The sequence below is a fragment of the Tamandua tetradactyla genome, chromosome 5 (genome assembly GCF_023851605.1).
Source record: "Tamandua tetradactyla isolate mTamTet1 chromosome 5, mTamTet1.pri, whole genome shotgun sequence".
NCBI classification, from domain to species: Eukaryota; Metazoa; Chordata; class Mammalia; order Pilosa; family Myrmecophagidae; genus Tamandua; species Tamandua tetradactyla.
The window spans coordinates 96,978,573-96,997,716 of NC_135331.1; the positions used below are offsets into that span (position 1 = coordinate 96,978,573).

The window sequence follows — 19,144 nt, forward strand, 5'->3', positions numbered from 1 at the left end:
AACATGTTTTTGTGAAATAAGTGATACTGACTGAAACAAACAAGAAGTCCCACATGGTTCCATTACCCTCTTTGACTCATAATAATGAAGGATGAAGGACTTTGGGGGATGTTAGTCATTTGACCCCAAGGGTGGCTAATAAGAATATTTAAGATTTGTCTCTGTGTTTCTTAATAACTATCTCATAGGTTAATGGCCCCCATGATTACTTGAACTGTTAGGAATTTCTCTATTGACATTCACTCTTGAGTTTTATCAGCTGTGGTTACTTCTACATAAACTATCTGATATTAAAGCAAGCACTGGCTAATATATTTCTAAAACACCAAAAAATGAACCAAAGGCAGTGGGTGGACATTTAATGCATGGTTGCATTCTCTGCCTTAGTTCAGAAGCAAATCCCTTAAAATGGAAAGCCATTTCTCTACTGCACTTGGGGGAAAAGGAACAATTCCTTTCTTTGTCTCCTATCAGACATCCCAAATAAGACTATTTTTCAGTTCCTTCATGCCATAGACTCCTTCTGTATGACATAGCCAAAGAAAGTGAACATTAATGAAGAAAACTCAGATTTCCAGTTAGGTCTTAGTTTCTGATAATGGAAAATAGAAAATTCAGGCCAATTCTAGAATGCTGCTTGCATTTTACCATGCAAACTTCTTAAAAGCACGATTCAGGTTTAAGTCTTCATTGTATATCTCACACCCGATTGGCTCTAGCGCCACAAAAGAACAGCTTGGGGGACTGACAGAATAGCAATGAAATTCGGACTCTGAGACTTGCTAGTTGAATGTTATTGGCCTCATGAAGATGTGAAATTGTACAAGATCTAAAGCAATGCCTAGCACATGGCAAATGCTCAATCGATGGCATTTACTATTGTCATTATTAGTATGGTTGTTGATGACAAGATAGTAAATAGTTCATGTTCGTATCTTTAACATGTTTTTAAATAGCTTCATTTTGTCTGATCATGAATGTAATGCTTGTTCAATGCAAAAGGTTTAGGAAATAAAGAGGGAAAAATGACTACTCCAATTCCGGAACCCAGGGACAACGTTGTGAAATTCTGGTGTTATCTTTACAGACTTGTTTGTAAGTATACATAAATACCACACACAAACACACACACACATATATATGTATTTTTGGTTATAAAAGTGAGGTAGTAATATTATATCACTTTCTAAAACTAGTAATATAGTTTTCACTTGTAGCCAAGTGAGTATATAAAGATGATCTTCATTGACATTGACAATTGTTATATCATATCCCATTAAATAAATGTATATAATTTATTTCACCAATCTCCTATTATAAAGAGTGTTCTGATAAATATCTTTTTACATACATCTTTGTACATGTACCCTTAAAGACAAACTTCTAGAAATAAAATTGCTGAACCCAAAAGCATACATATTGCATAAGTTTGTACAAATGTTTCTCAGTTCTTCTCAGCGAGGCAGACAGCCTAAAAATTTTACACGGGTTTTGTCCCAGGTTTCAGTAAGAGGCTTCCTCACCCCTTCACTGGTCCTGCCCACTCTACCAGCAGTGTAAGAGATCATCCAATCCCTCACCAACACTGTACCATTTTTTCTCATTTTTACCAAAATTGGCAAAAAAATTGCATCTCATTTTAATTTGCATTTTTTTTGTTTACCATCAACTTCTTTGTTTCCTTTTTTTTTGTATGCTGTATGGGTGGGGTCATATTTCGTTATTATTCTATGTGAGTATCCTGTTATTACAGCACTATTCATTGAATTTTTGTTAGTTTGAATTGCTTGTTTGTTTGTTTGGGGGGGGGGTGCATGGACTGGGAATTGAACCCAGGTCTCCCACCTGGCACGCAAGAATTCTACCACTGAATCCTTGCATCCCCAACTTCTCTGTTTCTTGATGGTTGCTTTCTTCCTCTAAACTTATAGGAAACTTTATAGCATTATAGAGAGGGAACATAAGAAAAAGTGAGGTGCATAAAGAAGAAATACATGGTTGAAAATTTCAATTAGAGGTTTCAGATTAAATACAAAATATACAGTGTTGCATTCTGCCCAATATATGCCAGTTGACTGGTCTGTAAAGCACACTGATGAGGAAAACAGAATAAAAAGCACCAATAGAAGGAGGTGGATACATGAAGAAGAAGAGAAAATGTGATTTCTCTAGTAAACCATGGAGATGATATATCAGGCATGAGGCATCTTGACATTAACAATGACAAATTTTTGAGGATGTGGCAAAAGTAATCAGTATGCTCAGTTAATAATGATAAAGGCAGAGGGACCCAGTAGGAAAATTGAACCGGGAGGATGGGAGTAAGAAGGAAGAATGCCTTGAAGAACAGAGTAGAAAAATACTCAGTCCTGGGTCATTGCTTAACTGTTAAGAGTTTACACTGAAAGTCTACGTCTGAGTTATCTTGGGGTATGTTTGTCTTTTGCCTATAAGGATTCAAAGGTAGGTCATAAAGCAGAGGTTCTACAAGACAGTCTGTGAGCACCAGATGAGATGAGCTGTGGATGCTGTTGCTGGGGGTCACTTGAAGAGGAGACGGGATATTTTCATTAGACAACTTATGTTTTATTTCACCATGTCCTTGCTGGAAGTTGGGTGCACACTGAGAATTCAGATTTACATGTTACTTGGACATATTTCTGGGTGACTGTGCCTACCTAAAAGTTTCTGCCAAACTACGGTTATTCTAATAGGTGCAAAATTTTAAAGTAGCAGAATTTACCAATGCTTAGATGCATACAAAGATAATCACCATCTCACAGCCCAGGGAATGGTGCAAATTATCCTTGTTCCATTTTTGGGCAATGTTGACATTATTAGCATTAGGATGTCCTGCACTGGATATTCTTTAATCATAATAAAAACAAATCTTTGGATCTTTTCTCATAAGTTCTCAGATCTCTATCTAAATATCAGGAAAATGAGTATACAAATTGTACAGAGAAGACACCTAACTTGGTAGCAGTTCTGGGAGTCCTTAGGTTTGCTTTAATATTAGGTTTGATGTACCTTATTTGCATTTTATTTAAAAAGCTTGATCTATTGGACAGTCATTTGGGCAAATAATTAGTCTTTTTCCATTAAGTCCTTTACACTCCTTGACTTTATTGTTCATTTTAGTATAAGATCATCTATTGTCTTAATCTTTATTTTTTATTTTATTTGCTTTCAAATGCTGATGTCACATGTCCTTCTGGGAAGGCAGCATGCTTTGTGCTTCTTCTACAGCTCCTAACAGAGCACTGTGAGGTGCTCAATAAATACCCAGGACTGATAATTAAAGCCCCAGGATAGATCTGAATCTCTAGTTTTCCACAGCAGCAAGCCAAAGGAATGAAACTGAAGGAGAAATCTCAGCACCCCCTCTCCCAAGCCTCAGGGATGAAGCTAAAACAAATTGTTCTCTCTGAATTCTCTTTAGCCCACAGATCTGTAAGCAAATGAGATAAATAAGAAGATATGGCCAAAGATTAGGTCCTTAAATTCATACAAAAAATTAGAACCTCCTGCTCATCCCTGCAAGAGCATAAGCATACAAACAAAATCCTTCTCAACTCAATTCCTCTTGTCCATTTATAAGATTTTGGGATGGTCACTAACAATTTTATAACCTGTTTGAGTATTTTTAGTACAACTATTATACAGATGTTGAAATGCTAAATTCGGAAAATGGAAAACAGAAGGTTTCCTTGGCACACCCAGGATCTGAAAGAACAGAGAGTTCAAAATATAAACAACTGGGCAATACCTGAAAGAAGCATTAAGGTATTAAAATAAATTAAAGAATTCATGCTGAACTTCCACAGAGACATGTAGAGATTCCAACTGGCAGAAATCCTGAAGAAGAGGGTAGAATAGAAAAGAGGGGCTTGGATTCAACATCTTGGTGTTGGACATAACATTTATAAGTCCTTTGGAAAGTCATCTATTGGGAAATATCTTCACCAACATCATTCAAGCAGAAGGCGTCTTCCTTTTACTTCTGGAATGTTTCTCATGCAGTCAGATAGACATATATATATATACATATTGTTTTCTTTTTTACGTCTATACTTAAAATTCTCTAACAATGGGTACACAATGCTTTATATATATATAATATGCACATCATATAAAAACATTACATATGTATGCAAAGATTTTGTTTAAATTTATAATTTTATTTTAAATAAAAATATGAAGTTTATGCGTTAGCCCTCTTTATAAGGCAGGCTGTTAGTTTATCTTTGAATTTCTAAATACCTCAAACGTTTCAACAAAGTGGACAGTAAGATGCAAAGCAAACAGCCCTAAATTGGAAACATTTATGAATATTCATTCTGGCAATGTTCTTGACTGGTTTTTGTTTTGTTTTGTCACTTAGATATACACTCTCATACCAACTGTGTAAGAAAAGCATCACTCTGAAATACTGGATTAATAATATACAATATGATAGCCCTAATATACAAAAGTAACATAAACATTAACTATTAAAATAATTTTAAGTAAAATTCCAGAAGCAAATGTAATTTAGATTTCAGAATCAGCTATGTGTGTTGGGCAATAATTTGCTATATGCCAAGAGAAAATTTATTTTTAATTCAGCTGTGAAATTCAGTATAAAGAATAGAGTTAACAAGGAAGGACATTTTTTCACACTGTTCATTAATTAAGTGAAACTATTTTATTTTGCCACTTGGAGATGTAAAGGCAGCGAGTAATATTAATCTTTTTAAAACTAACTTTATTTTCTTTAGAAATTTTAAGAACTATAGGCAGGTAAAAAGGAGTGAAAAATAATCACTTGTAATTTCAATTACATTTTGGTGGATTTTCCTATCAGTACTTTTTCTTTGGGTAGGCCTATGCACGTGTGTGTGTGTGTGTGTGTGTGTGTGTGTGTGTGTGTGTGTCTTCTAAAGAGAAATATTAAGACAGGGTTTTGTCCTTTGTTTTCAGTAGAGAAGACTGACAAAATATCCATATAAATGAGTAGATTCCTTAGCAATAATAAAAATTATATCAAGGAGCTATCAGAAAATAATAACAATAATAGCTAACATTTACGGAGTGCCTATGTGCCAGGCATTGTACTCAATATGTAACATGAATTACATCATCAATCCCCATAACAATACTACGGGAGGAACCACTATTATTCTCATACAACAGATGAGAAACTGAGGCACATAAAGATGATTTAATTTGCCCAAGTTTATATGGTTAAGATTAGAAGATTGAGGCCCACAGAGGGGAGTGACCATTTAAAAGTAACTAATCTCCTTAGACAAGTAGGAGAGTCAAGTTTAAACTCAAGCCTCTTGGCTCTCAGTCCATGCAAATAAATTTCCTCTGCCTCAGTGGCTCAGGACAAAGTTCAGAGAATAGTTGCAGGCAAAATTCCAAATATTTCAAATAATTCCTCAGACACACACTCATGAGATTATACGAATGAGGTCTAGTACATGGTGGATACCAAACAAATGTACATGCATCTAAATATCAGGATGTGCTTTCTATCAACAGAGACTAGTTTTGAGGGCCCTTGTTCATACTAAATACACCCAGGTGGTTCCAAATGGAAATCCTGGTGGCCTGAAATGAATTGAGCTCAGGAGGATCAGGAAAAGACACCAGAGAGGCAACTGAGGGCTCTGACAGAGTGTTCAGTAATTCATCTAACAAATATTTATCAAGGGCCTACCCTGTGCTAAATAGGTGCTGGGGAACAATGGTGGAAAACAGAGATAAGGTTCCAGTCCTCAAGAAGTTCACTTTCTAGTAAGGAGAAATAAATGTTGAGCAATTAAACAAATAAAAATGGTGTCACTGCTATGAACAAAAATAACCAATCACAAAGAGATAAAGAGTGATAAGGGAAGAAGTATTTCAGACAAGGTGTCTGGGAAGGTCTTACTGATAATGTGATTTTTGACTAATGAAGTGAAAGAGTGACAGTCTGCAAGAGAGGAGTGTTTCAGGTGGGGGGATGGCGAGGACATCAGGGGAAGGGAAGTGAAGGTTGGGGGAGAATGAAGTCAGAGAATTTGCCAGGGGCCAGGCCATTTGGCGGTTATGTAGCTTCTGCTGTTTCAAAAGTCACTGTACACTCATCGAGTGTGCCAAGAAATAACGCAAAGAAAGGTGCTGTGTATACTCACTTAAAGCAGTCAAGACCCTTCCCTTAAAGTCTTTCAGAATAGCAGAGGAAACGTATCCCATTAAGCAATCCCACATATGATTATAAACAGAGATAAGTCTTTGAAGGAAATAGAGAATATGAAAATGTGTAACACAGTCATGATTTAGTTGGGGCTGCGGGTCATAAAAGACTTCTTTGAGGATGAACCATTTGAACTGTAATATGAAGTATGAATGGAACAAAAAAGATGAGGGGTATGTGCTTATATGTGTGTGTGTGTGTGTGCATGTGTGCATGCGTGCACGTCTCCCCATACACAGGAATATCATCCTAGTCAAAAGTCAGAGGCAACTGCATGTGCAAAGGCCCCAGAGTGAGACAGAGAGCATGATTCATTCAAGTAACTTAAATGCCATCGTCACTGAAACAAAGAGACAAAAGTGAAATGTGGCTGACAACATAGGAAAGGGATCAGGCAGAGACTTACAGGCCATCTAAAGGATTTTGGTCTCTTTCCAAGAGTAATGGGAAGTCAGAAGTCACTAAGAATTTTAAGAATAGTGCAATGAAATTACACGCATTTAAATAAAGGAATATTCTGGCTGCATAGAAAAAGATTTAGTGGGGAGAGCAAAAGTGGATTCAGAGAAACCTATTATAGGACCAAGACCATCATAGGTGTAGAAAGAGATGACAGAGGTTTGGAAAGGGGTGGCAATGTGGAGGTGATATGATATGGTCAGATTCAGGCTGTTTTGAAGACAGAGTGAACAGAACTTACAGATTTTCTTATTCCTGGGGGATAAGAAAAAAGTGTAGATGCACAGGGTACTTTTAAGCTTCTGGCTTGGGCAACCACAGAGCTTGTGGAAACACTGACTGATAGCAGATACAGTGGCAGAGACAATGTCTTCAGGAAGATGGAGAAGAATTCAATTTGGAGCATGTTGAGTTCAGCACCAGCAGTCAGGCAGGCAATCAGATTAATGAGTATAGAGTTCAGACAAAAGGTATGGGTTAGTGAAATAAATGTACAAGTCATTAGGATCTGGATGGCAAATGACGTGTGGATATAAATGAGTTCATCTAGAGGAAATTTTAGAGTAAGAAGAGAGGAAGAGGTCCTAGGACAATGTGTGAAGAATGCCAACATGAAAGGGGGACAGTTTGGGACAAGAAGTCAATGAGTAGTCAGGAGAGAAGAAGGAAATAAGAGAAGGAAATGTTTCAATGAGAGAGTGGTTAATACTGCTGAATGCTGCTAAGAGATTAAGAAAGATGAGGAATGAAATATGTTCATTGAATTTATCTACACTGAGGTTATCAACGACCTTAACAATAACCACATCAGTGTTATGGAGCAAAAGCCAGACTGGAGTGTGTTGAGGAATGTGTGTTGGGAGGGATGGAAATGAAGACAGAGAGCAAAACTACTTTTTGGAGAAGTTTAGCCAAAAAAGAAGAAAGGGAGCAGTAGGTAGAGGGGATGGTCAAATAAAGGAAGAGTTTTTTTGTTTTAAATATGGGAATGACTTAAGCCTATTTAAATACTAAAGAGGAGGCGCAAACAAAAAGGGAGAAGGTAAAGTAAAAATAAAATTGAGAGTGAAGTTCCTGAGATAGCAGAAGAGGTTGGGTTTCAGACTACTGTTGACGAGATTACTTCTAGATAGGAGATGGGGCATATTCTACATTTTAACAAGAAGGAAGAAGAGGATGGGTGCAGATACAGATCAGTTTGTGGGTTTGGTTGCAGAGCAGGAATTTATATATGTAGTCATTAATTTTAAAATATATATGCTTGGGTGTTCCGAGGGGCTTGCAGCTAAAACAAGTTTCCATTATTAAGCAAACCACAGCAAAATTTTACCTAATGGGAAAGTCCTTATTGCACAGTTTTCATTTTACTTTCCTTTGTTTGATGACTAGTCTTAACTTTTTATTATAATTTTCATAGAGATTTTTCCAATATTTTAAAGTTAGGTTAATTGAGGTCAAACTTACTTTCAGTAACATTCATCTTTTCTAGATGCGTAGTGCAAAACTCATAAGTTTTGACAAACATAATCAATCCCCTTCCCTAACAGCAATCCTGGTAACCACTGATCATCTGATTTCTGTTTTCATCCTTTTGTCTTTTGTAGAACGCCATACAAAGGAACTTCTGTAATATGTAATCTTCTGTGCTTGGCTTCTATCATTTACCACAATGCCTTTGAGATTCAGGCAAGCTATTGTGTATATCAACAGTTCATTTATTTTTATTGCTGAGTAGAATTCCCGTATATGGCTGTACCACAATTTGTTAAGCCACTCACCAGTTGAGGGACATTTGGGTTGTTTCCAATTCTGGGCAATTATTAGTACAACTGCTATAAACATTCATGTAGAGATCTTTGTGTAGACATGTTTTCATTTCTCACAGACAAATACCTAGGGATGGGATTGTTGGGTTTATGGTAAGTGCTATGTTTAATTTTATACGAAACTGACATAAACTTAAAATGTAAAACCTAAAATATAAAATATAAAACTTCTAAAGAAAGCACAGGAGATAACCTTAGTGACTTTGAATTATATAAAGATTTCTTAGGTCATAAAAAGCATGAACAAATTAAAAATTGAACTTAATAAAAATTTTAAATTTGTATTTATAAAGTGGCCATACAATGTTGCACACCCACCAGCAATATATGAGACTTTCAAGTGTTCCATATCCTTGTCAACACTTGTTATTGTCAGTTTTTAAAGCTATTGTAATAATCGTATAGAATTACTATCCATTACATTTCCCTAATGACTAAGGATGTTGAACTTCCATATCCTTATTTTCCATCTGTATACTTTCTTTGATAAAGTGTCTGCTCAAATCTTTTCTTTATATTTTTATTGTTTGTTTTCTTGTTATTCAGTTTTGAGAGTTCCTTATGTTTTTTGTCAGAAACGTGATTTGAAAGTATTTTTTTCCCAGGCTATGACTTGTCTTCTTAACTTTCAAAGAGTAAAAATTTAAAATTTTTATTAAGTCCAATTTTTAATTTGTTCATGCTTTTTATGACCTAAGAAATCTTTATATAATTCAAAGTCACTAAGGTTATCTCCTGTGCTTTCTTTAGAAGTTTTATATTTTAGGTTTTACATTTTAAGTCTAAGATTCATTTTGAAAAAAATTTTATGTGCAAGGTTAAGTGTTGCTCTTCTTTGAAAAAGTTATTTTAGCTATTCAGGTCCTTTGCATTTCTGTGAATTTTGAAATCAGCTTGTCTAATTTCCACACGTGCAAAACTTGATAGAATTTTGATTGGGACTGTATTAAATCTACAGATCTATGTTGGTTTGAAAAGATGTATGTACCCTAGAAAAGCCATGTTTTAATCCTAATCCCATTTTGTAAAGGCAGCTGTTTCTTCTAATCCTTATTCAGTACTATGTGTTTGAAATTGTAATTAGATCACCTCCCTGGAGATGTGATTTAATCAAAAGTGGTTGTTAAGCTGGATTAGGTGGAGGCATGTCTCCACCCATTTGGGTGGGTCTTGATTAGTTTACTGGAATCTTATAAAAGAGGAAACATTTTGGAGAAAGTGAGAGATTCAGAGAGAGCAGAACGACATAGCCACAAGAAGCAGAAAGTCCATCAGCCAGCAACCTTTGGAAATGAAGAGGGAAAACACCTCCTGGGGAGCTTCATGAAACAGAAAGCCAGGAGAGAAAGCTAGCAGATGATGCCGTGTTTGCATGTGCCCTTCCAGCTGAGAGAGAAGCCTTGACTGTGTTCGTCATGTGCCGTCTCACTTGAGAGAGAAGCCCTGAACTTCATCGGCCTTCTTGAACCAAGGTTCTTTCCCTGGATGTCTTAGATTGGACATTTCCTTAGACTTGCTTTAATTGGGACATTTTCTCAGCCTTAGAACTGTAAACTAGCAACTTTTTAAATTCCCCTTTTAAAAAGCCATTCTGTTTCTGCTATATTGCATTCTGGCAGCTAGCAAACTAGAACAAGATCAATTTGGGGAGCTCCAATAAACTTAAAAATCCCTAACAAAATATCACAAATCATGTCCCACAAAATGTAAAAGAATAATAAATCATAAATCATGGCCATGTGGAGATTATCCCAGAAATGCTTTACATTTAAAAATCAATCACTGTAACAATAGACTAAAGAAAAAAATATCTTCTTAATCTCTGTAGATACAGATAAAGCATTTGACAAAATTCATCTTTTATCATAAGGATGTTGGTCTGGTAGTTTTCCTGTAATATATCTGTCTGCTTTTGATATCAAGGCAATGCTGGCCTCAAAAAATAAGGTGGGAATTGTTTCCTCCTATATGTTCTAGAGAAGTTTGGGTAGAATTGCTATTATTTCTTCCGTAAAAGTTTGGTAGAACTTGCAATGATGCCATTGGGCCCAGAGCATTCTTTTTGGAAGGTTTCAAACTATGAATTCATTTTCTTATAGATATAGGACTATTAGGGTGCTCAATTACTCTTGAGTGAGCTTTGGTTATTCGCGTCTTTTAAGAATTTGTTGATTTTACCTGTTAGTGAATTTACTGTCATTAAGTTATTCACAATATTTCCTTATTATCCTTTTAGTGTCGCATTTTCTACAGTGCTTCCTGTTAATGCTCTGAGTCACAAAGAAAGGGATGTTTTTTTCTATTGGAAAATATCCAATGAATGGTACATTTAATTATATGTAATTGACATGGGTGGGAGGGGGAATGGGTGATGTGACTAAGTAAAGTGAAAACTTTAGCTGGAAATCCACCTATAGTAAGTTTGAATATAGGACGATATGGTTCTGTGGATCCCAATTACTACATACTTTCAAATTAGATCACAGAATTTCTGAAGTAACCCTTTGGCTTAACCTCAATATTATATCAATGTAAATCACTCCAAAATTCAAATCTTCAGTTCCAACCTCCCTCTAAAGTTCCAGATTTCATCTATACTTTAGCATTCCTTCATCATATGTAAAAAACTCAACACTTCTTTTCTTATCCTCAGCCTATTTCCTTTCCCAATTTCCCAATTTCTACCCCCTGATAACCTGTCTCAGTATTCTCACCTTTTAATCTTTTTTATACATGTGCCATCAATTCTACTGCTTCTTCCTTTACAAGGACTCTCAAATTTGTCACTTCCTTTCCATTCTTACTTGAGTCTCTTCATCACATTTCAAATATGATTATCTATCTTCCTGATTTCTCATTCTAGCTAATTCTGTCCATTACTATCACAGTTATAATCCTAAAAAAAAAAAAAAAAACACTTCATTTTAGTCCTTCCAGTCACCTATTAAAATTGCAACTCCTGCTTTATATTTGTATTTTACATTTTCTGCTATCTGGAATGCTTTGCATTTTAGGTATTTATCCTATGGATTATCTCTTTCCACTAGAATGTAAGCTCCATGAGGGCAAGCACTTTGTTTTGTTTATTCCTGTAACTCCAGCATCTAGAATAGTGCCTAGCACACTGAAGGAACAGAATAAACATTTGTTGAATGTATGAATGAATGAGTGAGTAAATTGTAAGATTCTCAAAAGCCAGTTTCCTAATCACCATTGATCCAGTTAATCTTATTCCTCAGTTCTTCATGAGAACCCCAGATCCTGTCAGGCCGGTTTCAGTTCAGATCCTCATGAGCCAGTGCCTCACACTGTGCACATCCTCTCTGCACCTTTGTTTATGGGGCCTCCAGCTGAGAACAAGACCATCTTCCTCCTAACACTCTCTAAGGCTTGTTCAGCTTACTTCATGGGTTTCACCCACTGAAGTAATTCTGAAAGGTAATTTCCCCCGTTTCTGAATTCCTATATAGTGATTTAGCTTTTTAGCATCATAATGAGTAAGTAATGCACTAAACCATGGACAATAAACTGATATTACATTCAAAACATGGAGCTGAAAGAACACATACATGTCATTTAGTCCAACTCTCTCACTCTACTCCTAATGACACTTAAGTTTAGAAAACTATTAAAAAACTAATATGAATAGCATTGGAACTAGGGTTAAGGTTTTAAAAAATTCTGTATGTCCATATATTCTTTCCACTAATATACTTAATTGTTCTTTGTCTTTTATATATGTGTATTTGTATGAATATATATATATATATATGTATGTATGTATATTGGATTTCCGCAATAGAACTGTAACTGCTTGGAGCACTTTCTGAATCCTGTACCCTAAAAGCACCTATCAAAATGATTAAAACCTGGTAGATGATCAATAAATTCAATTTGAAGGGTTAACTGACTAATTGAGGATTTTTTTTTCAGTTTGAAAAGGATCTAAATGTTTGGATATATCCAGACACTTTGGGAAAACCTGAGCCCATGAGATTAAGTTCAATTCCATCTCAGAAATAAAATACTGCTATATAGAAAATATTCCACTTACTTAGATTTGGACGATGATACAATGCTTCCATCCTAGCCAAAGGCCTACAGGCTTATTGTTTTCCCAGGATAAAGAGGTATGTGTTTAGAGAATCAATCAGAATCAAATCTTCACCCAAGAAGTTCTGTATAAACATTAACTTGGCTATACAGTCTTCAGCCAGCTGTTTCTTTTCAAATTTGCCCAGGCCAAAAAAAAAAAAAAAGATGTAAACTAAAAATATCACAATAACTGGAGGCTGACATCTGAAATCCTCTTCAATTAAAACATTCAAGTCTGTGCAACAAATATTTACATTAAGAACTGAAATGGGAAGTGGTTCAAAAAATTTGATAGGACTGGATATCAACAGACATCCTAACTGCCCAAATGCATACTAGATAGAATACCTTATCTATTAAATACTTGCTTCCTGATATCCTTCAGAGAATCCCTGACAGGAATGTTCTTATGTCACGTCTGTCAGCATAAGCCTTGGAATCAGCAGGGCAGAGGAATGAAGGAGAGCAAGAGAAGTACTGCTACTCAGTTCTGACAAAACTGTGGGGCTCCTTCTTTCTTCAACACTACTACCTCAGAACCTGAGGAGTTAGGTGAAATTGTATGACTGAAGCTGATACAAATTCCTGGGTAAATGTTCAAGGGGCCCCAAAAGACTAAGAAGTGAAGACTAATAGTGTTAAATAGCAATGCCACATTTGGGCAAATTTTAGTTTATCTCTTTTCACTGTAAGATGATCAAGGACTCCTTGTAAATCTGTTGAATTTTAGATTGTACTAATATTCAATCTAGCTAATTATGGCAACAAAATAACAGCAATAACAATATATCAGAAACAATAACAAAAAAACACATTATCTGAACAGTCCACCTTGTCAATGTGAAAAAGCACCACATTTCCTGGATCATTGTGATACTCTGCTTTGCTTTGTCAGGTGGACATGGTTTGCAAAATCTGCTCTCCTTAACTTCTGATCAGGAATCACTAGTAAGATGTGATGCTGTATATTATACTCATCTTAACAGCAGAGAAGTCATTTCATTAGGATTGCTGAAGTTATTTAGTAGCACACGAACGAATTTTACATAATTCCTGAACATTAAATTAATCATTATTTTCTTGGCAATCTCGTGTTTTATTTATGTATTTTCATATTGTATCACCATTACTTGTGTCTGTGTCTGTCACTGCCACTAAATTGTTAGCCCACTGAAATTTGAATCTAGGTCTTGCTCATTTTCGTGTTCCCTTTAGGTACTAGGATAGTTTTGTGAATACTAGGTGAATAATAAACATTGAATGAATACATGAATTAATGAATGAATGAACTAAATGCACATATACAAAATTAATGCTAACCCTACATACTGTCTATGTAGAATCTATGGAAATGGCATTTGTATTTTTGTAATCTATAGATCAACAGAAACCAATCCAACATCTGAGAGTCCTTTCATAGTTTAAATTTGTTTTTACAATTTTCTCTCCATTGTACCTTCCAAACTCCTGTAAATAACAAATTTTTTAATTATTTCAATAACATTTAGACAGAAAATTCATTTATGTAATAAATGGTGAGTAATTTTAGCCAAAGACATAATGTAAATATGATATAATGTATCATAAAGATATAAAAAATCTGCCCAAAGATATAACAAAAACTGCCCAATAAAGTTTTTATACTTTATTGAGTTTTTCCTTTTGCTAGAGTACAGACTTTGGTAATTCTTTCAGAGAAAGATCTGGGGAGTAAACTTTCTGTGTCTTTCTATGTCTAAAAGATGCCTTTATTTTATTTTCATATTTGATACTAATTTAGCTAAATATAGAAATCTATATTCAGGGTCCTTTTTGTCTTGTTTTGTTGCACTAGAATTTCTTGTTTCCAGAATTGTTGATGAGAAGTCTTCTCTAAATTGGAGTTTTGATTTTGAAGAATGTCTCCCCCCTAGTAAATTTGGGCTTTCCTTCTATATTTTAGGTTCTGAGCATCTTCTACAATATGTCTATTCTGCTTAACACATGGTAACCCTTTCATTCTGAATTACTATGTTGTTTTTCTAGTAAACTCTTAGATATTATTTCTTTAATGATTGACTCCTTACATTATCTATTTTCTCCTCCACTAATTCCTACTAAGTAGATATTAATAAATCTAGAGTTAGTTATTTTCTATGACTTTTTTCTTTTGAAAATTTTGTCTTTGTCCTTTTCTTCCATATTCTCGAAGAATTCCTGAGCCCTAGTCTTCCTAGCCTGCTAATTTGTCCCTGTTTTTTTCATTCTGCTACTGAGCCATCTACTGAGTTCTTAGTGATAATTGCATTTTTTAATTTTCAAGATCTCCTCTTGATCTGTTTTAGTCAAGATCTTGTTTCACAGATATAATACCACTCTTTATTTCTTTAGGGATATTAATTATCCTTCTTGTAAATTTCAGTTCTGAAGCCCTTCAAACTGTAACTTTTCTTGTTCTTGTCTCTCTCAGAGTTGGTAGGTCCGATAGTTATACTCATTCCTGATTGTGAGCTCATCTTTGCTAGACTCTCAGTTCTGTCAGTCTGGGCTGCCAGTCTGGGGTTAGGACTGAAACAGCTGCCGAAGTTTGTACTCCACACTGTTTTCAGTGAGAATGGGGAGTGGGCAGAGCACTGGTTGGCTGCCTGTATGGCAGGAGGCTTCAGAGCTTACCTGGTTTCCTTTGTCTTGGACAGTATCAGCTATCTGGGCTCTTTCCTGTTTCTCCATCCTAAGCATTCACTGATCCTTCGGGTGGGAAAGGGAAGTAGGAGTGCACAGGGGCTCACACGATAAACTGTTCCCACTAAGATAGCTCAACCAAACACTAGTTGGCTATTCCTAGCTCTCTCCCGCTTCAGGGTTCCATCACTTTCAAACCTAGAAGCTCCTGGTTTATCCATGTTTTGGTCTATTCTTTTCTTTTGCACTTCTCTTCCTCATCTTTTAGTTTCTCTGGAATTCCTTGAACTTCTAGTCCCTTGAGAAGTCCCTTTCTGTGCTTTTGGGTGTGGCTAGAGATCATATTTTTTTTATATCATTCTATAATTCCAAAGATTTGGTGAAGAGTTGTCAATATGCAGCATATACTTACTCAGTCTGCCATCTTGAAAACACCACATTCAATATCTTACCCTTAAACTGAAACCTCCTGAACTACACACAGTATACATAGAAATTACTAAAAACCCTGGAGACTTTCTGATTTTTATTTGTTATGCTGGCCCTTCCAGTCAGCTCTTAGATCCAATTTCTAGACTTTACCTGCTTGACGCTACATCACAGGAATCTACATTCCCTGGCTCCTTTAACAAGTGGCTTTTGGACAAGTTCAACCACTGGGAGACACTAGGTGGGATGAGGGAAGAAGCCAGGCCCCACTCCCCTGAGTGTTGATAGTGCCAGCTGTGGCACTATCATGGTCCCAGTTCCTGCCAGGCTGTGCTCATTAAGGTTTAGTTTATGTTGGCCAGCTTGCGCTTTCAGGTTTTTGTAATACCACCCTCTTCTGTTGTCCTTCTAGCCCTAGGGCTGTAGGAGCTTCCTATTGTTACTGATTTCTGGGGTGCTGCATCATTGTTTAGTTTCTTAATAGTACTGACTTCCTGTATATTCAATTCCCTGTATTAAATTGTTGAAAGGCCTAGAGTGTTTTTGCCTTCCTGACTTGGAGATTAAAATCCAGAAGAGAGCTCTTCAAAGATAATAATTGGTAATTGCTTTTTCTGGGGTGGGGGTAGAGGGAAGGAGAGCACCACAGTGAAGGAATTTTCAACTGGGGGTTTCTCAATACCTAAGCTATGACAAATTATTTTAAAAAGAGACACAAAATTCTCAAAAATGTGAATTTTGACAACACAGTTCACCTAAATTGCAAATATGCCACAAAGCACTTTATTATTTCATAATATCTAGAATTACGGAATACTAATTAGAGGAGTAAAAGCTTTGAATATAACAGAAATCTTGCTAAGGATTTAGAGCCTTAGATTTAGAGTTATCTATGAAATAGTTTAAATAAGACAACTTTTATTGTTCTGTTATTAATCATTATCTCTGCAAAGGGAAGGTAGATGAAATAGCAATATACCTTTAGAAAAAAATGTGCAGCTCTATTTCTCACGTGGAAACAGAGAATACCACTGCCTTGTATGTGAAGTCCCTTATTACCACTCCGCAGACGCTTAATAAGCAGCACAGAAACAACAAGAAAGCCCACCACTGTGGCTAAGAATCCGAGTGCATGAGATCCACTGATCTGCCATATGGCTGCAAATCTAAAGGCTGTGAAAGATGCCACAATTGTATAAAGCCCTGAATACCTGCTTTCATTCCCATTTCAAGTGTTTGAACTATAATATATGGGCCATCTATTTATTAAAGGAGAGAGCTTACTTTGGCGTGGGATAAATTGGTGCTTGCAGCAAAATGTAGTTTAATACAAAGGACTTTTTCTTGAATTCCTGTCTGATCTGAGATGCACAGCTTAAGAGTTTGGTGTGTGTGTTTTAGAAATGCATGGCTATTATACAATACCTTTTCTTGAGCTGGCATGAGAAAGATATTCCCATCCTCTGTAGGCTCTGTTCTTTACTTCCTCAAAGCTCAGGCGGCAAAAAACATTGCCAGCCTTATCCAGCTTTTCATGGAAAGCCGCCACTCTTGCTGGCGCCTAAATGCATTTTCAGACTGTCTCAGGAGACTGTCATGCTTTGAGGTGAATTTATAACATTAGGGCCAACAAAGAAGTTAACACAAACTTTCACTGTTAAAGCAAAAGAGGAAAAAAAATATCTGCAGGCTTACTGAAGAAGCTCTGCTTCTGTAAGAGCCTCTGTCCTCTGCTCGCCTGTGACAATGGCCAGTTCATCCTTCAGCTCCTGGATTTCCTTTTGCAGGCGGATTATCATCTACAAATGGCAAGGCCGGAGAGTAAATGTGAATTGGGTGACACCAAATTCATTAAGGTGAACTTCGGGACAGAGAACACATATCTTTTTAAATCATGAAATATTTTCAGAATAAGAAAGGGTATAGAGAAAATTATAAAAAGCACTCCTGTACTTACCACCCAGCTTTGCTCAATCTTAACATTTTGCCAAAATAGTGCTAGAATCTTTTTTTTTTTCCTTAACAAGTAAAACATTGCTGATGTAACTGGAGCCCCCTTTTATCTTTTCCCAATCCCACTCCCCTTCCGTTTTTCCTGGGGTGATCACTATACTGTATTTACTGAATACCATTTCTCTGAATGTTTTCATACATTTACTCCATATATATGTATGTAGCTATAAATAATGTATGGTATAATTTTGCATGCCTTAAACTTTATGTAAATGTTATTATATTGCATATAATTGCTACTTGTTTCTTCTCTCTGTTATGTTTCTGAGATTATTCAGATTGCTTCATATGGTTCTAGTTCATTAATTTTCATAGATATATAATATGTCAGTAAAGGAATATATCACAATTTATTTATCTATGTCTCTGTTGATGGACATTTAGGTTTTTTACTTATGCTATTACAATTAGTGTGGCTGTGAACATTTTTAGAATTCTTTTTGGGTACATATGTGAGAGTTTCTCTATAGCATATACCTAAAAGTGGTTGTAAAATATGTGCATCTTCCTTTTATCATATATTATTAAATCACTCTTCCAGGTAGTTGCACAAATTTACATAGCCACCAGCTACTTATGTAAGTTCTCATTTCCCCCACATTCTTTTGGTATTGGCAGGTATTTTAGTTTTGTCAATCTGGTAAGTCTAAAATGGTATCTCATTTTAGCTTTAATTTGCATTTTCCTGATCATTAGTGAGGTTGACCGTATTTGCTTATGTATTTTGGCTGTTTGGTTTTCCCCTTTTGTGAATTATTTATTAACATTCTTGCTTATTTCTCGATTTTAGTTGTTTTTCTTCTCCTTGTTGATTTTCAGACTTCTTTATATATTCTGGATGTGAATCCTTTGTTAGTTTTGTGCAATGCACATGTTTTCTTCTAAACTACTGTGTGCTTTTCACTATGTGGTATTCTTTTTGTTAAAACAAGTTTTAAATTTCAATGTAACCTAATTTACCAATTCCTTTATAAGGTACACATTTGGGTCTTCTTAAAGAACATCTATTTTACTCAAAACCAGAGAAATTTTTTCCTTTTTGTTCTTCTAAGAGTATTAAAGCTTTCCTTTTCACACTTAGGGGGATTTAATTTTGAAAAAGATATGAAAAAAGAGATCTAATATTATTTTCTTATATGGCTAACCATATATGATTTGTGAGGTTAGAATTCTGTTAAATGGCATATTTCCATGTATGACCGTATCTGTTTCTGGCCTATTGGTTGAAAATACTGTTCTATGTGACTATATGTATGCCGTTATCACACTGTTCTAATAACTGTATCATAAGAAATTTTGAAATCCAGATAGGAAAAGCTTATCTTTTTTTTTCAAAATAGACTAGACTATTCTTGCCTATTTGCTCAATTATCAGCTATTAGCTTTTCACTCCTGATTTCTCTTCTCTTTAAATCTCTCACAGTCCTACATCAAA

The 19,144-nt window shown here is 35.6% G+C and overlaps 1 protein-coding gene across 7 annotated transcripts in view; it reads right to left on the minus strand.

The window, feature by feature from the left end:
• KIF6 (kinesin family member 6) overlaps window positions 1-19,144 on the minus strand; it is a 454,503-nt gene that overhangs the window by 245,407 nt on the left and 189,952 nt on the right. For all 7 annotated transcript variants that reach the window (XM_077161707.1, XM_077161705.1, XM_077161703.1 and 4 more), the window contains one exon: window positions 17,392-17,495. In XM_077161707.1, the coding sequence (XP_077017822.1) occupies window positions 17,392-17,455 (64 nt within the window). In that variant the 5' untranslated portion in view covers window positions 17,456-17,495. The remainder of the gene's footprint in view (window positions 1-17,391; window positions 17,496-19,144) is intronic.